The sequence below is a fragment of the Camarhynchus parvulus genome, chromosome 3 (assembly GCF_901933205.1).
Source record: "Camarhynchus parvulus chromosome 3, STF_HiC, whole genome shotgun sequence".
NCBI classification, from domain to species: domain Eukaryota; kingdom Metazoa; phylum Chordata; class Aves; order Passeriformes; family Thraupidae; genus Camarhynchus; species Camarhynchus parvulus.
Window position 1 is genome coordinate 38,205,027 of NC_044573.1, and position 18,047 is coordinate 38,223,073.

General features: G+C 36.0%; 1 protein-coding gene across 3 annotated transcripts in view; it reads right to left on the reverse strand.

The window, feature by feature from the left end:
* Nucleotides 1-18,047, reverse strand: part of PDE10A (phosphodiesterase 10A) — a 166,434-nt gene that overhangs the window by 13,004 nt on the left and 135,383 nt on the right. For 2 of the 3 annotated variants that reach the window (XM_030944702.1, XM_030944705.1), the window contains exons 11-18: nucleotides 15,900-16,042; nucleotides 13,659-13,751; nucleotides 12,896-13,082; nucleotides 11,389-11,531; nucleotides 9,294-9,377; nucleotides 6,795-6,945; nucleotides 4,011-4,166; nucleotides 614-786 (exon numbers count right to left, since the gene is read on the reverse strand). In XM_030944702.1, coding sequence (XP_030800562.1) covers nucleotides 614-786; nucleotides 4,011-4,166; nucleotides 6,795-6,945; nucleotides 9,294-9,377; nucleotides 11,389-11,531; nucleotides 12,896-13,082; nucleotides 13,659-13,751; nucleotides 15,900-16,042 — 1,130 coding nt within the window. The remainder of the gene's footprint in view (nucleotides 1-613; nucleotides 787-4,010; nucleotides 4,167-6,794; nucleotides 6,946-9,293; nucleotides 9,378-11,388; nucleotides 11,532-12,895; nucleotides 13,083-13,658; nucleotides 13,752-15,899; nucleotides 16,043-18,047) is intronic. The other variant, XM_030944703.1, reaches the window with a different exon arrangement.

Sequence of the window (18,047 nt, forward strand, 5' to 3'; positions counted from 1 at the left end):
ATAACTCTGTTCTATATGCTGACAAACCTGTTCACAGAGTAACTGAGCAACATCAGGAACTGAACAAAATCATTATTAGAATAAGGCACACACAAAAAAATCCTATTTAACCAATTTTATAGCACAAATCTATGTTTTGTGAATCTAAGCTTTATAAAGAAAACTGGCAATTTTATTTAAAGTCACTTGTTTTCACCCAATGGAGAAATTGAGATGGCCCTTAAGGACACCTGCAACTTTGTTAATAATGCCTATTCCATGTGAAAAAGCATAGAGCTGGCTAACCTGCATGCCAGTGTGATGGCAGTCATTAAAACTGTACCAACAGACAAATATACCAGAGGAAATACACAAATACACATTATTATCAATTGATAAATGCAAAGTGCACTTCCCCTAAGTTAAGATAAAGAAGTCATCAGCCATGTAATGGTCAATGCAAATATAAAGCAATGGCAATTACTGTTACTTATGTGTAATTTTACACACTGCTGGTCTTAGAGATCACATATGTAAGAAAATTACCATTCAAAGGTAATTATTTTTTTAAAAAAATAAGGTTTCTCTTTCCAGACTAATTCCATAGGGATCTACTACTGGTTTGCTGCTTTACCTGTGTGTTTGGTTCTTAAGGTTTAATGCTCCGGTCTGATGCAGCTCTTCAAGTTGTTTTCTGTTTCCAAAATACAGAGCAAGGTCTGTGGCGATGATGGCTTTCCGGATGATCTCAAGAACTTGCTCATATTCACTGGAGCTCAGATTGGAGAAGACATTGTGCCCTTCCAGCTATGAAAAAGTAAAAAACCAATAAAAAGCACAAGCTCTAATTCTGAGATGATTTTACTCTTTGCTTCACCAGACAGGTTACAACAGTTTTACAGCCCAGTGACAAGTTTTGTTGCAAATTCAAATGTTAATAGCCTGAAATTCCCATTTTTATTCTTCCTTTGTAAACACTGTCATGAACAAAACTATGACTAAGCCACCAATTTGTTTTTGGGACTGCTCCTTCTGAAGCCTCAAGGTATTACTAGAGAAAAATTATTGAAATATTTTCTTTGATTTAAAATCACTATAGACACAACACTTCCAGACAGTGTTAACTTGGAAACTTGTGATTCAGTTCTGATCCAGAGGCTGCACAGTCAAGTTGGTAAACTGAGTACCTGATTCACTTAAGCATAGTTTTGATACTCTGTAAATATACGGTATGGATAAAGAAACACTCAAGTTAAAAATACAAAATCACTTTGTTTTCAAAATGATTTTGTTTTTCATTTTCTTTTTTTGTTTTAATGTTCCAAATGAAATGGTCCTGAAATCGCTGCATTCACTGACAAAATTTTCTATATAAAGTTAATTACTTTAACATATATGAACATTTAGAGGGAAAAGCTGCTTTGTTCAACCTTAAGTTGAATGACTCATAAACTAAAGGTAATGGTTTCTGCTATGGAGGCTCTGGTAATGCACCACTGCCATCACTTTTCAATTTCCACAAGGTATTACTGTGCATTTAACTGACAATATGCACGCACTGTGATCACTCATGAAGCTATATCTCATTTTGAAAAGTCAAGACTATCTACTGTCTCTAAGATTTGGAAAACAACTTGTCAAAAGTCGTCCTACTGTTGAGATGAAGCAGACAAAAAGAAAGAATGAGCTAGCCATGTCAAGGTGTGCACATTCAGAAAAAAAAATCATTAAAATATATCAAATGCAGAGGTGTTTTGACATTTAATTGGCATTTGGGTTGAAGCTCAAAAAGTTTCCCTGACTCTCGTCAAGCATTTACATAATTTGCTTAAAATAAATCCTCTGCAGTACAAATAGGCTCGGTTTCTCTTACCATCCAGAACATAAACAGCATTTTCCAGTACTTTTACTTAGACAAGTAGATTTATTGTGAATAATGAATAGAAAATACAATCCATCTATGTCTCAATGCTCCTTTGACAGATTTCTAAGTCATAGAACATTATGTGAAAAAAAAAATTCTGAACATTTTAGTCCATCATCAGCACTTTGGGAGCAAAAAATTAGTACTGCTAGTTCCCATAATTTAGGGTTTTGGGGATCCTTTACTCCCCAGCCTTGCGGTCTAATTCCCGTGACCAAGCTATTTGTCCTAATATTTAAATTATACAGGATTCTAGTCTTGGGCTTTAGAAGCTGCACTCTCAGAAAGACCACTGTGACAGCTTCTGTTCAGACTACTCGAAAAGAACTGATTCTGTAAAGTGCTGACAGAAGCTGACACTTATGAGTTTGTGTCACTTAGGCTTCTGAGTAGTACATACAAAGTACAACTCTGAAGGTTTTGTTCTTTGCCTGCTGAGCTACAGCTAGTGAATTGAATCCTGTGTCCTAAGTATGGTGTACACTCAAACTGCAGGTGGATGAGCAAAGCAGCTCTAAAGTTTCAAGCAGCTAAAAGTACTGCAGGTTACTAATGTAAAATTAAAACTCAGATAAACCCTAAAGAACTTGGTGGGTTGGTTTGGCTTTATTTCCATCAGACCATGAATTCAATAAGACTTTTTGATTCAAACAAAATCCAGCAAGTCCAAAAGGCTACTCTGGTCTGCCTTTGCTGCTAATTATCACCCATGGGTGCTTTCAGCAGCTGGTATCATGAATTCACCATGAATTCACTCTACAGCCCTGGCCATCTATCCCCTTTCCTCACTCACATTGACAGCAAATGTAGGAGGTGACAGGGAAGCAAAATTTGTCTTCATGGTAAATGGGATTTTCATAGATTACAACATTTCTGCCAGAAAAAATGCAAAATAGTTGGGACAGTGAAGTGTTAATGACTGAGGAACATGCTCACATATTCACACAAAGAATGAACACTAAACATCTAATGCCATACCACCACTGAAGGATTCAATTACACCCTCCTACATGAAGGAGCATTCAGAGATAAGGCTTCCATTCTGTGATTAAATGCATATGATACCTAAAACTATAATCACAAGATGTGATTCTGAATACAAGACAAGAATATGTATTTTTCCTAAAAGGTGATTATGTATTTAAGAAAATATCTTCCCCTGAAAAACCAGAAAGAAAGATTAACAACGAATCAGTGGCACAGTAGCAAGGTTAGGCTGTAATTTGAGTATTCATGGGAAACTAAAACTAGCGAGCACAAATACATTATGGACTGGCAGTAGTTTCACACGTAAGAGTTCTCACTCTTCTAATTGAGAATTATAAAAATTTCACTCATGAGAAAATATGTGTGTGTCAGTAGCACACCCGTATCTTCCCAATGTGTGTCTGGATGTTTTCTTGCAGTTTTTTCCTGAGTAAACATAAAGACACATGACCTCATACTAGGAACTCTACCTCATACTAGGAATTCTCTTTCACAGAATATTACCTGACTCAGGTTTTTTTTTAATTTCAAATTGGCAAGTAACAAATAAGCACAGAATGATGTAATGAAATAAGTTTACAATTTTCATGCATGAAAAAATAACATCTCCCCTTTCATGCCACACAGTCAATGTTCACAGAATTTATTACAGCGGGTTTTCAAGTTTCTCGCACAAAGTTTTGCCAGTACTTGAGTTTTTATTCAAAATTTCAGGATGGTTGAAGACTTTGTTGAAATACATTATGACAAAAAAATATATATGTATCAGAGAAAATTGTTTTTCATTTTCAAAGTTCCTATTCCACGTGGTCATAGGAAAAGCCTCCAGAGAATCAGAAGTAAAAAGCTTCAAAGGCAAGCCATAAGACCTTCAAAGACACAATCTTTTTATAAGTTCAAGATTTTGAGAAAGCTGTGTTTTGCACTACTGTTGAATCCTTGGGTTGCTAATGGTGAAACCTGGCTTGCTGTAATAAATCTTCTACTCATCTAAATGAGTACCATAATACAGAAATTAAACTAAGCATGCTTCAGAAAATCTAATAATTTTGCAATGACGTGACTCCTCTTTCCACCACTGGACACTAATGCACAGAACACACAATTTCAAAAATCCTACCTGCAGGATGGACACAGTCTGTGAGAAGTGGTGCTGTTCCATCGTTGATGTGGAATAGAGAGCAGCTAAGGGATGATCAAATTTTTGAAGATAGCTGTTGCTGTAACCTCTGTGATCCAGGTCGTGACACAGGCATGCAACTAAAAGACCCTTTCTCTACAAAAAAGTGGACACAAGCATGAAAAGCAAAATGTATTTCCTGCCCCTAGATGTCACTCTCTACCCAAATTACTGTAAAAGTTGCAGTATGCTAACACTGCCTTCAAACAGTGCATGTAGAAATATCCTTAAAAATGAGAGAAACATGACAGTAAGGACATTTATGAATTAAAATTCTTGGTCCAATTGTAATTATATCATGCATTTAAAAATCGTTGTTGGACAGTAACATACTATTGGATGGACTGTGCTTCAGAAGAAATCTTCATTTTAAACTGTCTGGTTATCCACTGAATCCTTACCATGTTTATTAAACCAATTAAAAAAACAGGTATTGAGGGAGAAGAAATATACAAAACATATGATCTGCTGGTCAAAACAGATGCACTGAAGTTCAATGCCAGATCTGCTCTGCAACACTCCTAAAGATGTTAACCAAATCTAGTGGGGTTTTTTCCTAGGAAGACACTAACATGAGTCATGAACAATGCTGGACAATGCAATTGTAAAAAATAAAGACAGTAAGCGGGTTTTTTATATAATTAATCCTTAATATCCTGATAAAATGGAGTCCCTGAAATCTCTTTTTCAAAGGTTTTCACACAGCTTGTGTTTGAAAAACAAAGTCATTAATGTTTATGTGTTTGAAAAAAGAATTCATTAATGTTTATGACTGTCACTGTTGGCACGAAGTATCATGAAAATTTCTTCAGAGACCCAATATCTCTGTCTTATAATTGGCTCTGGTGAGTGTTCAGTAAACAAGGATAAGGCTATAAAATGAAGCAGAAAAAGACTATTGATTAGCCATCTATTAAGTGCACAACATCCAACCTGGACACCACACTAAGAGACCCATGAGTTTGTGGAAAAATAGCAATGATGCAATTAGAAATATTATCACAAATACCCCATGAGCAAAAATAAGGCTGTAGCAATGCTAACTGTATTTCTGATTTTTAGACATTCACTTCTGTTTTGAATGAGATGTTTTCAATTCTGCATCTTGTGAAGTGTACTTTTACAAAGCATATAAAAACCCCCAGGTGATGCAGCAGCACGTGTCCACACAGATCCTCAACAGAGGAGGAGCTCTTAGGAACATAACACACACCTCTATCACTTGAAGTCGTGCAGTAATAGCTTGTCCCAGTCTCCATGTCTCAGGAAGTCATTCTTGTCCCAGTCCTTCAGGATTATACAATGCCTAATAACAGTGCTCTTGTCCTTGTACCTATTTTGGTATCTGCTTGGATCTCAAATCCTTAACTACCGTATTTTTCTCTATTTTTCTCCCGAGTGTCTCCTTTACAGTGTTTTATCTTCCCATCTCTAAACCTACTGAGGTTCATGTCAGCATCCCTCACCTGAGGTCAGCCCATCCCTAGATCCTCAAACTTTCTTTCAGCACTTTCCTGTGTTGTTGCTGGATTCATCTCCAGTATCAAGAAAGGAGACCGCTGAAAAGAGCTGGAACATAGACTGGGCATAAGACACTCAAACAGATGAAGGCTGGCTGGAGTTTGCAGGGAAAAAAGACTGTTTCCATCTCTCTTAACAGCTGTCTCTTTTGCTCTCCCTTTCTTTCTTACTCTCACCTCCAAAGAGATGGGGCCTACTACTTGGTTAGTACTGGATGTTACCAGTGCTTTAAAAATTCTCTGAGGCTGTACTTCACAGTTTGGTTTTTTTTGTTTGTTTGTTTGTTTTGTTTAAGTAATATTGATTTTATTTTCAGACTTGTATAGCTTGGCCAAATTTCAGCATATGCCTGTCATATGCCACTTTTGCATTTCCGTGTCAATTTTCAAGTCTCTGCTTTACAGCAGGATAAACGAGACCTTTTCAAATGAAAGCTCACCAAATGTCATTTTACTCTTATACATTGAACAAAACTTTGATTTCTACTAGCATGTCTCTTTAAAAGAGCCAAACAATTGTGCCTGGAATTTCCCCAAAAGAATCACCTTGAGGAAGTTAACAGAGCCTGGAAAATTACAGCCCAAATGGATAATATTTGGCAGAGTTATACACAACTGAAGAAAAGTTCTCCAAGTCAGAAGTTTCATGCAACATTAATTAGAGACAGTACTCCCTGTTACACCATAATTCAAAAGGAAAACAAGCGACAGTTTTCCATACTGTGTATTAACATCCTAAGCCATCCATTTCACTAGTTATCTTTTCCACTTAGTGATCAGTTTAGAGTTTGGCTCTTCTCCTTTACTCACATATGTCAGTTGGCTCTGCAGCCCTTGTCTTCCTATTCAGGAAATCTCCCAGACCTCACAGTATTCATGATCCAGGGTGTTTCCCTCCCTCACGGAGGGACACATCTGACAGTTAATGTGGTTGTAAGTGGGCAGGGAGAACCCCAAAACTTAGACATGGATATATAGCAAATCAACCACTGCTTTTTAAGGGGCAGTCCTGAAAAACATGACTAGGTTTAGGAATCTGAGTAATCCTCTTCCCTCAAACTCTTTACTCACATCCGTTTCTCCATGAAGACCTTTAAATACACTCTGCCCCAGCTGACAAAAAAACTCTAGCGCAGAAAAAGTACTTGAACAACAGCTGACAGCTCCGATGAGGTGTGGTAACTGATACCATTATGTCATTTACCTCCAGATCAGTGAAAAGCCCCTGGTTGTTCTGCAGTATGGCATACATGCAATGGGCGACAGTAACTGCATGCTTCCAGTTGTGGTAGGGCACGCGGCGATAGTTCTTCTTTACAGACATAGTAAATCGGCACAGCTTTTCAAGTTCAAAGCTAGGAATAAAATAATTTAGTCAGAGACAAGACATAGGAACAGGAAAAACAACCAGCAGAGGAGAAAAGATGGTCTTTGATTTACCCATCTTGCTAGGATTGACTTGCACTGTGGATGACTCATTGAATGACATGAAGAGTCACTCCAGTTTGGCAAGGACAGAGGAGTGTGGATAGCTGACAATGCTCTTGGTTAATCTGTTAAATTTGAGAACATAAGTCATGCTACCCAGCTCCGTCAATACAATTGCATGACCTTCCCTGCTCCCAGAAACTTGAAATGATTTCTTCCAATTGCTTCTTCAACTTGAAATATAGCACAACTCCGCATCTAATGGACAACTTGAAAACATGATTAGTGATCAAAACAAAAAATTCAGGGATTTTTAAACAAAGAACCCAGAAGAAATAAACCTGATTAAATAGAGGTGCTCCATATTGGCATTGTGAGAAGCAGACGATTTAATTTTTCCAATACTTGTAGATTTTTTTCTTCCAGTTTAGACTCACAGAACAGAAACTGACATCTCACGATTTCTTTACTGCTCAAACAATATTTTGTTAAGTCCTAAATCAATTACTTTTTCCCTCATAAAAAGGCAATTTTCCTTTATTCCATTTTTCCCCCATTGCTGTGATTTGACTTTCTTTTTAAGAAAAGAAAGTTTGATAATTTCTGTGGGTATATCAGGAAAGGTATAATTTCTGTTTTGATAATTTCTGGGGTATATCAGGAAAGGTATAATAATGTTCTAGTTTTGCAGTATTTGTGGGGTGAGAAAAAAACCTCAATGTCTCTGACCTATGTGTAAAAACGTAGACACATCTACTACATGGAAACAGGCAGAAATGTGTATTTATACAGCTGTGTGCTGAGCAATGTCATTATTCTCAGCCTTAATCTGACAATAGGAAAAACAGAGGCATATTGTCTTTCAAAAAACTTTACGCTTTCTTTTTTAATTTTAGAAAGTCAGACAGTGGTAGAACTATTGTTTAAAGCAGTACATCATAATTCAGAATACCACAATAGTCACTTTCATTTACACCCAATATCAATTCAATGGTTATTACACAATAGTACAATTATAGCCAAAGGAAAAATCATTATCTGTGATGCCTCAACATACAATGCTACTAATTCATCCACTGCTGTATTTTGGATAAGACAATTATACATTACATAGGTAAATACTTTAGGGCACAAACTTATTTCTCAATATATTAAAATCAAATTTAAGTCCTAAAATTTTTTGTTTCAAAGGTTTGAGAAGTTTTGTTCTTTAGAAATTAAATACAAGTCCTGTTCCAACAGACTCCTTTTCAAATATTTTCCTCACTTTTTTTCCCTTAATTTTATATGTGAAGGCTGAGGCTCATTTGAAAAGCATTAAGTAGATATCAATCCTCTCTCATCAAAGCTACACGTTGAAAGGAAGAGACTGGGAGTCAGAAAGGGAAGAGAACAGAACCAGACTGAAAATACAAACCCCAACCCTGCATCCACAGCCATTCAGTCTGGAATAGAAACGAGATAACTACACTGAGCAGCAGAGAACTGTGTTCAGAAGAGTCACCCACTTTGCAGCATTGAGGAAGACTGAGAAAGATCCTCTGTTTCGACTACAGGTTTTGAGGGCATCCATTCAGTCAGCAAAATAAAATGAAATGCCAGCAAACATTTCTTGAATGCTGCTCCCTTTTGAAAGAACATACCCCCCTTTTCCATTGACTATCTGTAGGTTTTCCATAATTTGGAGCAGCTTCTTTCTTTTGAAATGCAATGGGCAGTAATTACCCAACTACTGATCTTAGTAATGATAAAGAACACTGAGAGAAATGACAGCGAATGAAGCATTTAATTTGATAATAATTCACTTCCATTAATTAATGCACAACTACGTAAATAACTGATTCATTTAGCAAGATAATCTTAGTTTACTTTTAGCATATACATTAATAATTTTGGCAACTATATATCTGAAAAATCAGTTTTCGGGCACCTTCTCTCCTTTTTGGGAAGAGTACTTTTTTGTTGCCTTTACCATCTTCTGTCTGACAACCAAAATAATATCAGAACCAAACAATTTTTCTGTATATTAGAAGGACAACTGTTAGGATGATATCATGGTGAGGTTCTTTAACCTCACTGTTCCCAGATTTTATTAACTAAGGACCAAGAGGGTGGGACAAGAAATCCAGACTGTTTATTACAGTCCTGTACAGATCAGACATAATAAATAAACATCAAAGAAAACAGACCTTGACTTAGGAAGTAATTATCTCAAAAACTATAAGTAAATAAACACAGACTTAACAATTAAATAAAGAAATAATATACTTCATACCATGCTGTCCCACAGGACTGGTGAACCATATAGACAAAAATAGCAGGCCAAACATCTTCATATGGACTGATATCAAAATGGTATCTAAGAAGAAAGTTTCAGTTTAGAAAACACAAATACTTTTTCATTGCAAAACAAGTGAAAAACACGTGAAAATTACTAGGAAATGTATACCCAGCAAGATTCACTTCTTTCTGAATAAACCCAGAAAGCTGAATTTACAGGTTATATTTTTCAGTAATGCCAAGTTATGTACTCCAGCTAAGGTCAATGAAACTATGCTAATAGTTTCATACAATCATTTAGTAATTTATGTTGGAAAACACTCTTGTGATAGAGTCCAAAAGCCAGCTTTTGGCTTTGCTTACGTAACAGAAACATATACCTTTATCTAAGGATCTAATCTTTATCTAAGATTAAGTAATAAACAAAAAAAAAATCTCAGGAACAATGAGAGATTTACAGGCATTCCTAAAATATTCAGGACTTTCTTCCCAGGAATAGTAAAGATGGTGTCTCTAATAAAATATTTACTGTCCTTTTTTCCAATAATTTCTGCCATAAATTGCAGGAGAGACACTCTAATTTTGATAAAGGAAAAAATCAGTTTTTACTTGCTAATAGAAATCAAGCTAAAACTTCAAAAATTTAACATTTAATACCGTATTTTTAATGTTTCATTACTTGAAGATTTCTCCCCTCCCCTAATAACAATACTGAGGCCTAATTTTAGGGACCCAGGACAGAAGAACTGTTCTTCATTCAATTATTAATTAACCCTTTCCCTGCATTTTCTGTACCACAAGTCCTATATTTTTTCTCCATGGGAACTTAACTGCTTGGCGCACTGAACAGCAGAGCAGCTTGTGAGAGGAATTAAGATAGCTGAATGGCTTGGAAAATGGTGAAAGGTATTCTGCTTCAACTAAAGGATGCTAATATAATTTAGAATGAAACCTGTCATCTTTGCAAGTAAAATGCATTTTGCTGAGGAGGTGGGTTATATAATATCACCTAACAAAGCACAAGAAATTGTATTACAAAGAATAAGCTTCTATTAGGGTGTAATCCTGCAAGCTGTTAATGCTCTGGTATTCAAGCAAATCACTTCAGCATGTAATGAACTTTAACTTTAAGCAGTCCCTGTAAAACCCACTGTGTGTGGGTTTTTCACATCACTCCCAGCTACAATGCTCAGTGCCGAACAGAAGTGAGCAAGCTCTGGAGATGAGGTTTAAAAAGACAATTTAGGCTTTGTGATTCAATAGCTGATTATAGACACCTGGTTACTAGAGTAGAATTTATTGTCCTGGACCAAAATCAGTGACTTAAAAATGTGACGGCTCCCATTGTTACTGTTGAGTGGGGACTGGCCAATCAAGTGCAGATAGAGGTTCATCTTCAGCATACAGCAGCTGAAAATAACTCAATTATGTCAAAGAACGCCTAAAAGGCTGGATGGGAAGCCCACCTCCAAAGTTAGGCTGCAACTCTACCCTCTAGCTCCTGGGATATTTAACCCTTAATTATCATTTTCCCCTTCATCAATAAGCACAAGCAGATGCACAACACATACACACTCGAAACTCACAAAAAACCTAACACCCCCTACACATACATACACACCCAAAATCAAACCAAAAAACACACACAACCTATAAAACCCCATGAATGAGCTGGGAGAAATATGTTTAATTCTAAAACATATCTAAGGGGATGAGAACATGCATTTGGTGTTAAATACCGATGTTCCAAGCTCAGGTTTCTCTCTGGCTCTGAGCTGATGGGGACTTGGGACTATAAGAATGAAAGCTCATCTCTACAAATCCTAGGTAAAAACTGATGCTTAAAGCAACTACTGCGTCTGTCCATGCCTGTGGAAAAATTCTGAGTATGTACAATTTTATATCTTTGATGGATAAATTTTGTTCATGTGTCATTAATTATAGCTAAGTATAAGAAAGCCAGAGACAAAACCACCATGATATTGCTGTAGTTCAATAATGAAAGTGCTTCCTAAAAAAACCCCACTACGATTAAGAAAAAAAAATTAACAGGCTATATACAACTGCTGCTACATTAGAAGAATACTTACAGCTCAATTTCTTTATAAATATGTGGAGGCAGTGTACAGTGCATGAGGTTTTGCCACTCTTCTGCGGTACAAACGCTATGGTAGGATAGCTTCTCCATCGTTACACGGTAAATGCACTCTGAATGACGAATTCTGTGGTACATCTGAAAAAGTAAAGTCATCCATTAATGTGGAATTCTAATAAAGAAAAAAAATTACTTCCTGTATTCAAACAGTGATTATTACAATACACATCTGCAGAAATGATAGTGCTTTTGGCTGCACAACTTCACACCTTAGAAAAGTGACAGATTACATTGAATTCAGTACTTCTGGGAAACCTCTTCATCTACTCACTCGGTAAATATCTAAGGCTTAGCTGACTTTTAATTGCACGTGAGCTCTCCCAAGAAAAATAACCCAAATTCAGGAGTCAAAAACAGAGCTAAGTCCTTTGCAAAATTCTGGCAGAAGACCTATAGCAGGACACAATTCATATTTTCTGCCACTGCATGAATTCTATTCATTGGTACAAATTACTGCTATCTATGCACAGTGAAAAGTATGTTGGATATTTATCATAACTACATTACTATTCAGTACAAAAAATAAGTACAGTTAATTACTGAGAGGTTCAGACATGGCATGGTTTGCAAACAAGTGAGGACACAGCAATGTACTAGTCAAAAAATACTCTGGAGCAGTATGTCCTGAATGGCAACATTCACCATCTAACAGTAGTGAACTCACACGCAACTAAAGGGTGCATAGTCCCAAGTGTAATTTATATACAGGCTATTCTACCTGCCCTGATCCAAGTGAAACAACTTGAGGTACCTGGTAATAAAACTTGCTGTCCCAGTGTACCACTGGGATGGTATTGGTAAAATTAATTAATGTAAATCACCAGGCTTAACTGGCATTGCATTTTATCTTATCTCCCATGAATATAACTCAGTTCTTCTGCATTGCATTTTTACTGAATTTATTATTTTACTAAATTTTTATAATTATATAGTAATGATCATTATATTGCTTATGTTTCCTACAGGCATTGTAAATTTTGAGATAATAAAGGGTTTGAGGACAAAAATAGCTACCTACTCTCATCTAGAAGCATGGATAATTATAAGTATACACCATAGCATGTAAGTGTAAAAATTGATCTTTAAGTATTAAGAATATGGAATTGAGAGAATATACAGCATATTTCCATTGCCCAATAAAATTTCTAAAATGCAATCCAAATTTATAGAAGAAATAAGAATCATATTTTTTAATGGAAAACGGAAGACAGATATCATACACATTTCAGAGCTTGCTCTCTCATTTTAGTTACACAAAATTGATATATCCAGATTATGGTTGTTTCAAATGAAATCCCTATCATCCTCTTAGAATAGAATTATTCACCTAGGAATACAGCGTTAATTCAATGAAATAGACTTACAAATCATTTTAGTAAGCTGTAACATCAAAATACTTAAGTATTCTCATTATAGCTTACAAAACTGTAAATAAAACTTACATTAGCACAGTGTAAGGCTAAAGCACAAAAGACTGCAAACATTTTAAAGTTGTTCTCATCAGTTTTAGAGAAGGCACTTCCACTTATTTTGTTCACCATCTGCACAACACCTATTACACTTCCTCGGCTCACAATAGGCATGCACAGGATATTTCTGGTTGTGTAGCCTGTGTAGAGGTCTACTTCTCTGAAGAGCCATAAAGGAAAAAGAAAAAAGAGAAAAGAGTTAATATCAATGGGTATCTATTCCTTGATTCTCAGAAATGTTGATGTACAATATATTTAATCATTTTAAAGTAGACCTAATTATTACCTGCAAGAATTTAATGCTCACAACCTTCAAATATTTTTATCTACTGTGTCATACTTAGAAAGAACTTTTTAATCCTTTTTCTTCATTTGCAAGACAAATAATTAATATTGCCTCAAACATAGAGTTAAAGAACATTTGGGTATTCTTACTTCACTATTTGTTAGTGAACTGTTTTTCTCTCGTGAAACTAATGAGATTGCAGGGAGAGTAATAATGAAAATCGGTAACAATCTAACTAAATGTTTCTCTGTTATATTAATATTTGAAAAAAACACTTTTATTTGTATCTTAAAATTATCTCCGATGGCTAAAGCATTTAATAAACATCTATAATTACCTCCGCATCAGAGGACTACAGCTCCATGAATGAATCTCAATATGAAATTTAAGTAGTGATTTTATGTAAAAGATTTAATGAGCTATCTTCCCCTCCAATGAAGGGCATCCTACCTGTTAAAGCGTGGGTCCGCATAGGCATCAGGGATGTTAAGGACTTCTCCTGTTCGTGCCACTTGACCAGCTATTCCTTTTTCTATAGAAAATCTGGAGAAAATAAAAATGTGTATTAGCCAAAATATGGAAAACACATTTTTCTAGTGGAGTCTGTCTTGGGCACAGTAATGGGTGTTCCCAACCAGCGCCATTTTCTTGCTTTGAGGAGAAAAATCTTACAACAACTAGTAGCACATAATAAAACAAAAAGTACATCTTAATTGATACTTTCTGAAAACATTTTGGATAACTATATAGTTTAATACAAAACATGACATTGCATTACCATTTTAGTGACAAAAATTTAAAATCTTCAATAACCCAGGGAGTTATCCCTAACAAACATAACATCTGTACAGAACTCAGACTTGTGTTTACATTTAAAAGATATTGATTTTATTATGACTTTTACATATCCATTGCGTCCTTAGACACAACAAAGGCAACATGGAACTCACTTCTTTGGGTGGTGTATGTCTGTGGATTTGGCAACAAAATTTTGGAAAAAGACCAGTGGAAATTTCACGGCTGAATATTATATGGATTTTGCATGGGAACGACTAGCTTGTTTCATGACAAACAATCCCACGGTACTAACTGTGTCCCTTAATCACCACAAGGAAGTTAAACACAGCAAACACATTCCTAAGTTGCATCACAAAAATCTGTACGTTTGTCTTGCGAGTAAATAGCTTTCAATATTTCAACATTAAGCAGTTATGACATAAAAACAAAAGATAATTTATAGAGAAAAACATGTAAAAAGAATCATATGTGGAACACTTTGAAGTCTAAATGTAACCTGATAGTACTCTGGTGCCTGTATTGAAGTTAGTGATTGAGCTGTCAGGATTTCACCCTGCACACCTGACTTTAAGTTAGATTTTTCTGTTGCTTCTTATGATAGGTACATCACACCAGCTTAAGGCTTCTTCCTGATGACTCACTCAGTGTCACTTTCTTACAGATATTTAAGTTGCACTTCACTTTCAGTATACAGTACCCGTGAAATGGCTCACACCCTTGCACTTAGAATCAACATTTCAAAACCATACAGAGAAGACAGAAAGATATAAGCAAGAAAAACAATTATCACGAAGGAGTATGAAAGTGCATGTTAAAGCAGGCCATCTTCTTTAATTTACACCACCTCCTTGCTTGTCAGTACGCAAATTGCACCAATTTTTATTCCTTCCATTCTCACTCACACAATGGTAAGTGGGAGTAAGTTTGTCTAAAGGAGTCTTAGTGAAGATATGAATCACATCTTATATTGGCCCAGAACTTTAGAAGTATAAGGAGGAAATGAAAAGAGTTCTGATAAAAATCAACGCTGAATATTTTAGGAAAATTTTAGCCCAGGATACATAGTCATAAAATTCTTTACTTTTAAGAAGCTGAAAATCTGAAACCTGTATGCCTTTGAAAATCTTAGTCTGGTTCTATTAGGAATTCATATTTTTTGAAAAGTGAAAACCACTATATTTACTTTGTTAAGCCTCTTTCATTAAAAAAGTACATAGGTATAAAAATAAGGTACCTGTGATATGAAGCAGAAATACACATAACTTTTAGTCAATGAATCCTTTCTAGTCATTACCAGACAATATACATTTTCAAATTCACCACTTCAAGCATTGTTCAGTATCACAATTAATTGAAAGTTTGAAAATCCAAATTCACATGAGAAAAGTAAAATCAAATTACTGAGCTTGAAATCTTCAAAGTGAATGACCAATCCATACTCAATTCTACATGTGCCTAATCCATCCATAAGAAGTACAAATTGTGATTTCCTTGCTTTGGATGTGCTGGAATCACACAAATTTTAATTCCTCTTGGGAACCCTCTTGGGAAAAAAAGTCCCAAACTGGCAGACTATGGATTAGGTGCACTATTACCTGCACCTTTACCTACCTCAGAACACCTCTGTTTTTTTCCCAACATGATTTCCAAAAGGACCGCCTCCGGAAGACGGCATTTCCAGGAGTGACGTTATAGCTTCAGAGACGCTGTGTCGATGGCACTGCAATGTCATTCCCAGAAGTACTACCTTCTGGAGGCGGGTCCTGGTGGGAATGATATCACAGTATGACAAGTATTGTCAGGGTACCTGCAGATAGGCACAGAAACTGGGTAATAAAATGCCTGCACATCCATAGTTAAATGAAACTGCACTCTTCTGCTAGCTGTTCTTACCTTATTTCTTTGGTCTTCTTGAAGACAGGTTTTCCATCATTTTCTTCTCCAATATCAAAAAGGTCTGAATACAGCTCCTTATTTTTGTGGTCAACCTGGAAGAGTGCACACCTATCTGCATTCACCAGGTTTTTTGCATATATCTACAGACAAAAAACAAAACTAGAGTTAACGTTCATGAGTTGATTATCTCCAGTCATTTACCTGATAAAAAGATACATCCCTATAAGATAAAAGTTTTGAGAAGCTATCCAGGATGCAAATCTGTTTGAAGAAGCAATCTTTTAGAATACAATTCAGAAGTAAAATCTTGAGTTCAGTATTTTCTCTGTAAATTTGAGTGCTCTCTTAAAGAAATGCAGGAATATTTTCAGAGACTTGAAAGTTTCCCCCCTAAAAATAGGCCTTCCTGTTTAATTGTTTTTCAAGGCTTTCCAAAATAGTACCTTTCTTCCCTCTATGTTCATATACTATTCACCTTAACCTGATTTTAAATAGATAAGTTAGAACAAGACCTAATAGCAATTTTGGCTTTTTGCCTTCATCATCAATGCAAATTTATTGGTATTTAATATCTAGAAAAGACAGACATAACAGAGAACATAGTGTTTGCTTCTAAAAAAACTAAGCATGCCTGTAAAAAACAATGACCAAACGATCCTTGTGTGTCTCTTCCAAGTCAGAAATACTTTGTGATGCTGTGATTCTGTCATTAGAGGTATCATTATGGATTGCCCTATGCAGAGGGATAGGAAATGGCTGCACCCTCCCAATGTCAGGGACAGTACTTGCACAAGACCTGAGACTTAGAAATTGTGCATGAACTAACCAAAGCCCAAAGGTACCAGGCACAGCCAAGGAAGTACCATAGTACAGCAGCAGATTTGCATGGTCTCTATCTTACTTTGAATCAATTAGTTTTATCTCAGCAAAAATAACTCTCAGAAGAACTGACTGTCAGAACAGAATCTTGTCTTGGGAACACAGCAGCTCTTCACTGCTGTGAAGTATTTCTCAGACATACAATAGTCTTTCTGAGAAAAAGAGGGAAAAGTGAGACAAAAATCAAATAAGGATCACTGTGTTAAGATGCCAATACACAGGCACAAGAAACTTCTCTATCCAGTTCAGATAGGTCTCCTGTGTTCCTTATTTGCTCAGAAAGTACAGTAACTGCATGGTAGAATAGGATCTGAGGTGGATCTTCCCACTTTTTATATAATACCTACCTAATCATTCAGCTACAGAAAGAGGCTAACAAAATCTTGGTGTGCAACTCATGCAGTTGGTATGTTTTAAGGATTCATAAGACTTCCATATCAATGATCTTCCCCACCCCTTCTCTCATCTTCCAAAAATAGAAACAAAACAATAAAGTATTTCATTTCACTTCACACTAATGCAGATGGACAAATATTCAGCAGAAAAAAAAAAAAAAACACATGAGATGAAAATTCATTAACTGAGAGACTCCAGTTCTATGCGATAGGAGGGGAACTACACAGATACCATCTAGCCCAGTTCCAGAACTTGGAGGGCCCTCCCATACTTCCTGGGTTCAGGAAGATTCTGTTGTCTTCTACTCCATTTACTTCATCAGAACAGAAAAGTCAGGGAGACTGCAATCTAAGAGGTAAGATTTGGGCAATTTTTCCCCCTTAGAGCATTAAGAAATTTAATGACCTTAACCACTCGGATTGCTTATTGTTTTGCTCAAAAGAGAGTGAACAGAAACTGCCAAAAGGACAAGGGGTCCAGTAAATACTTCTATTCAGATACTGTATCAGATTTCTTTGTAAAATCTACAGCACAGTGTTGATTTTATACAATTAATCTTTTGTGGTTTAATGCATATGACTCAAGAACTTACCTTGGTCATGACTCATGCTTTTCAAAAATAATTACTTAAACAGTACTAATTGAGAAATAGTTAATGGGATGAGAAATTTTTACTTCTATAAATCCCTTGCTCAAATCCTGACCAGTAGTTGAAGGAGACTATCAGTACAAAAAGTTATGTTCTGCACTGTAAGTAGGGAAGCCAGGGACCACCGTTCGCATAAGCTGCTTGGAACTACTCAAGCAGAAGGGCAAGAAAATTTGTAAGGCAACTTGGATTTTACTTCCCTTCTTTGCATTTACATTCAA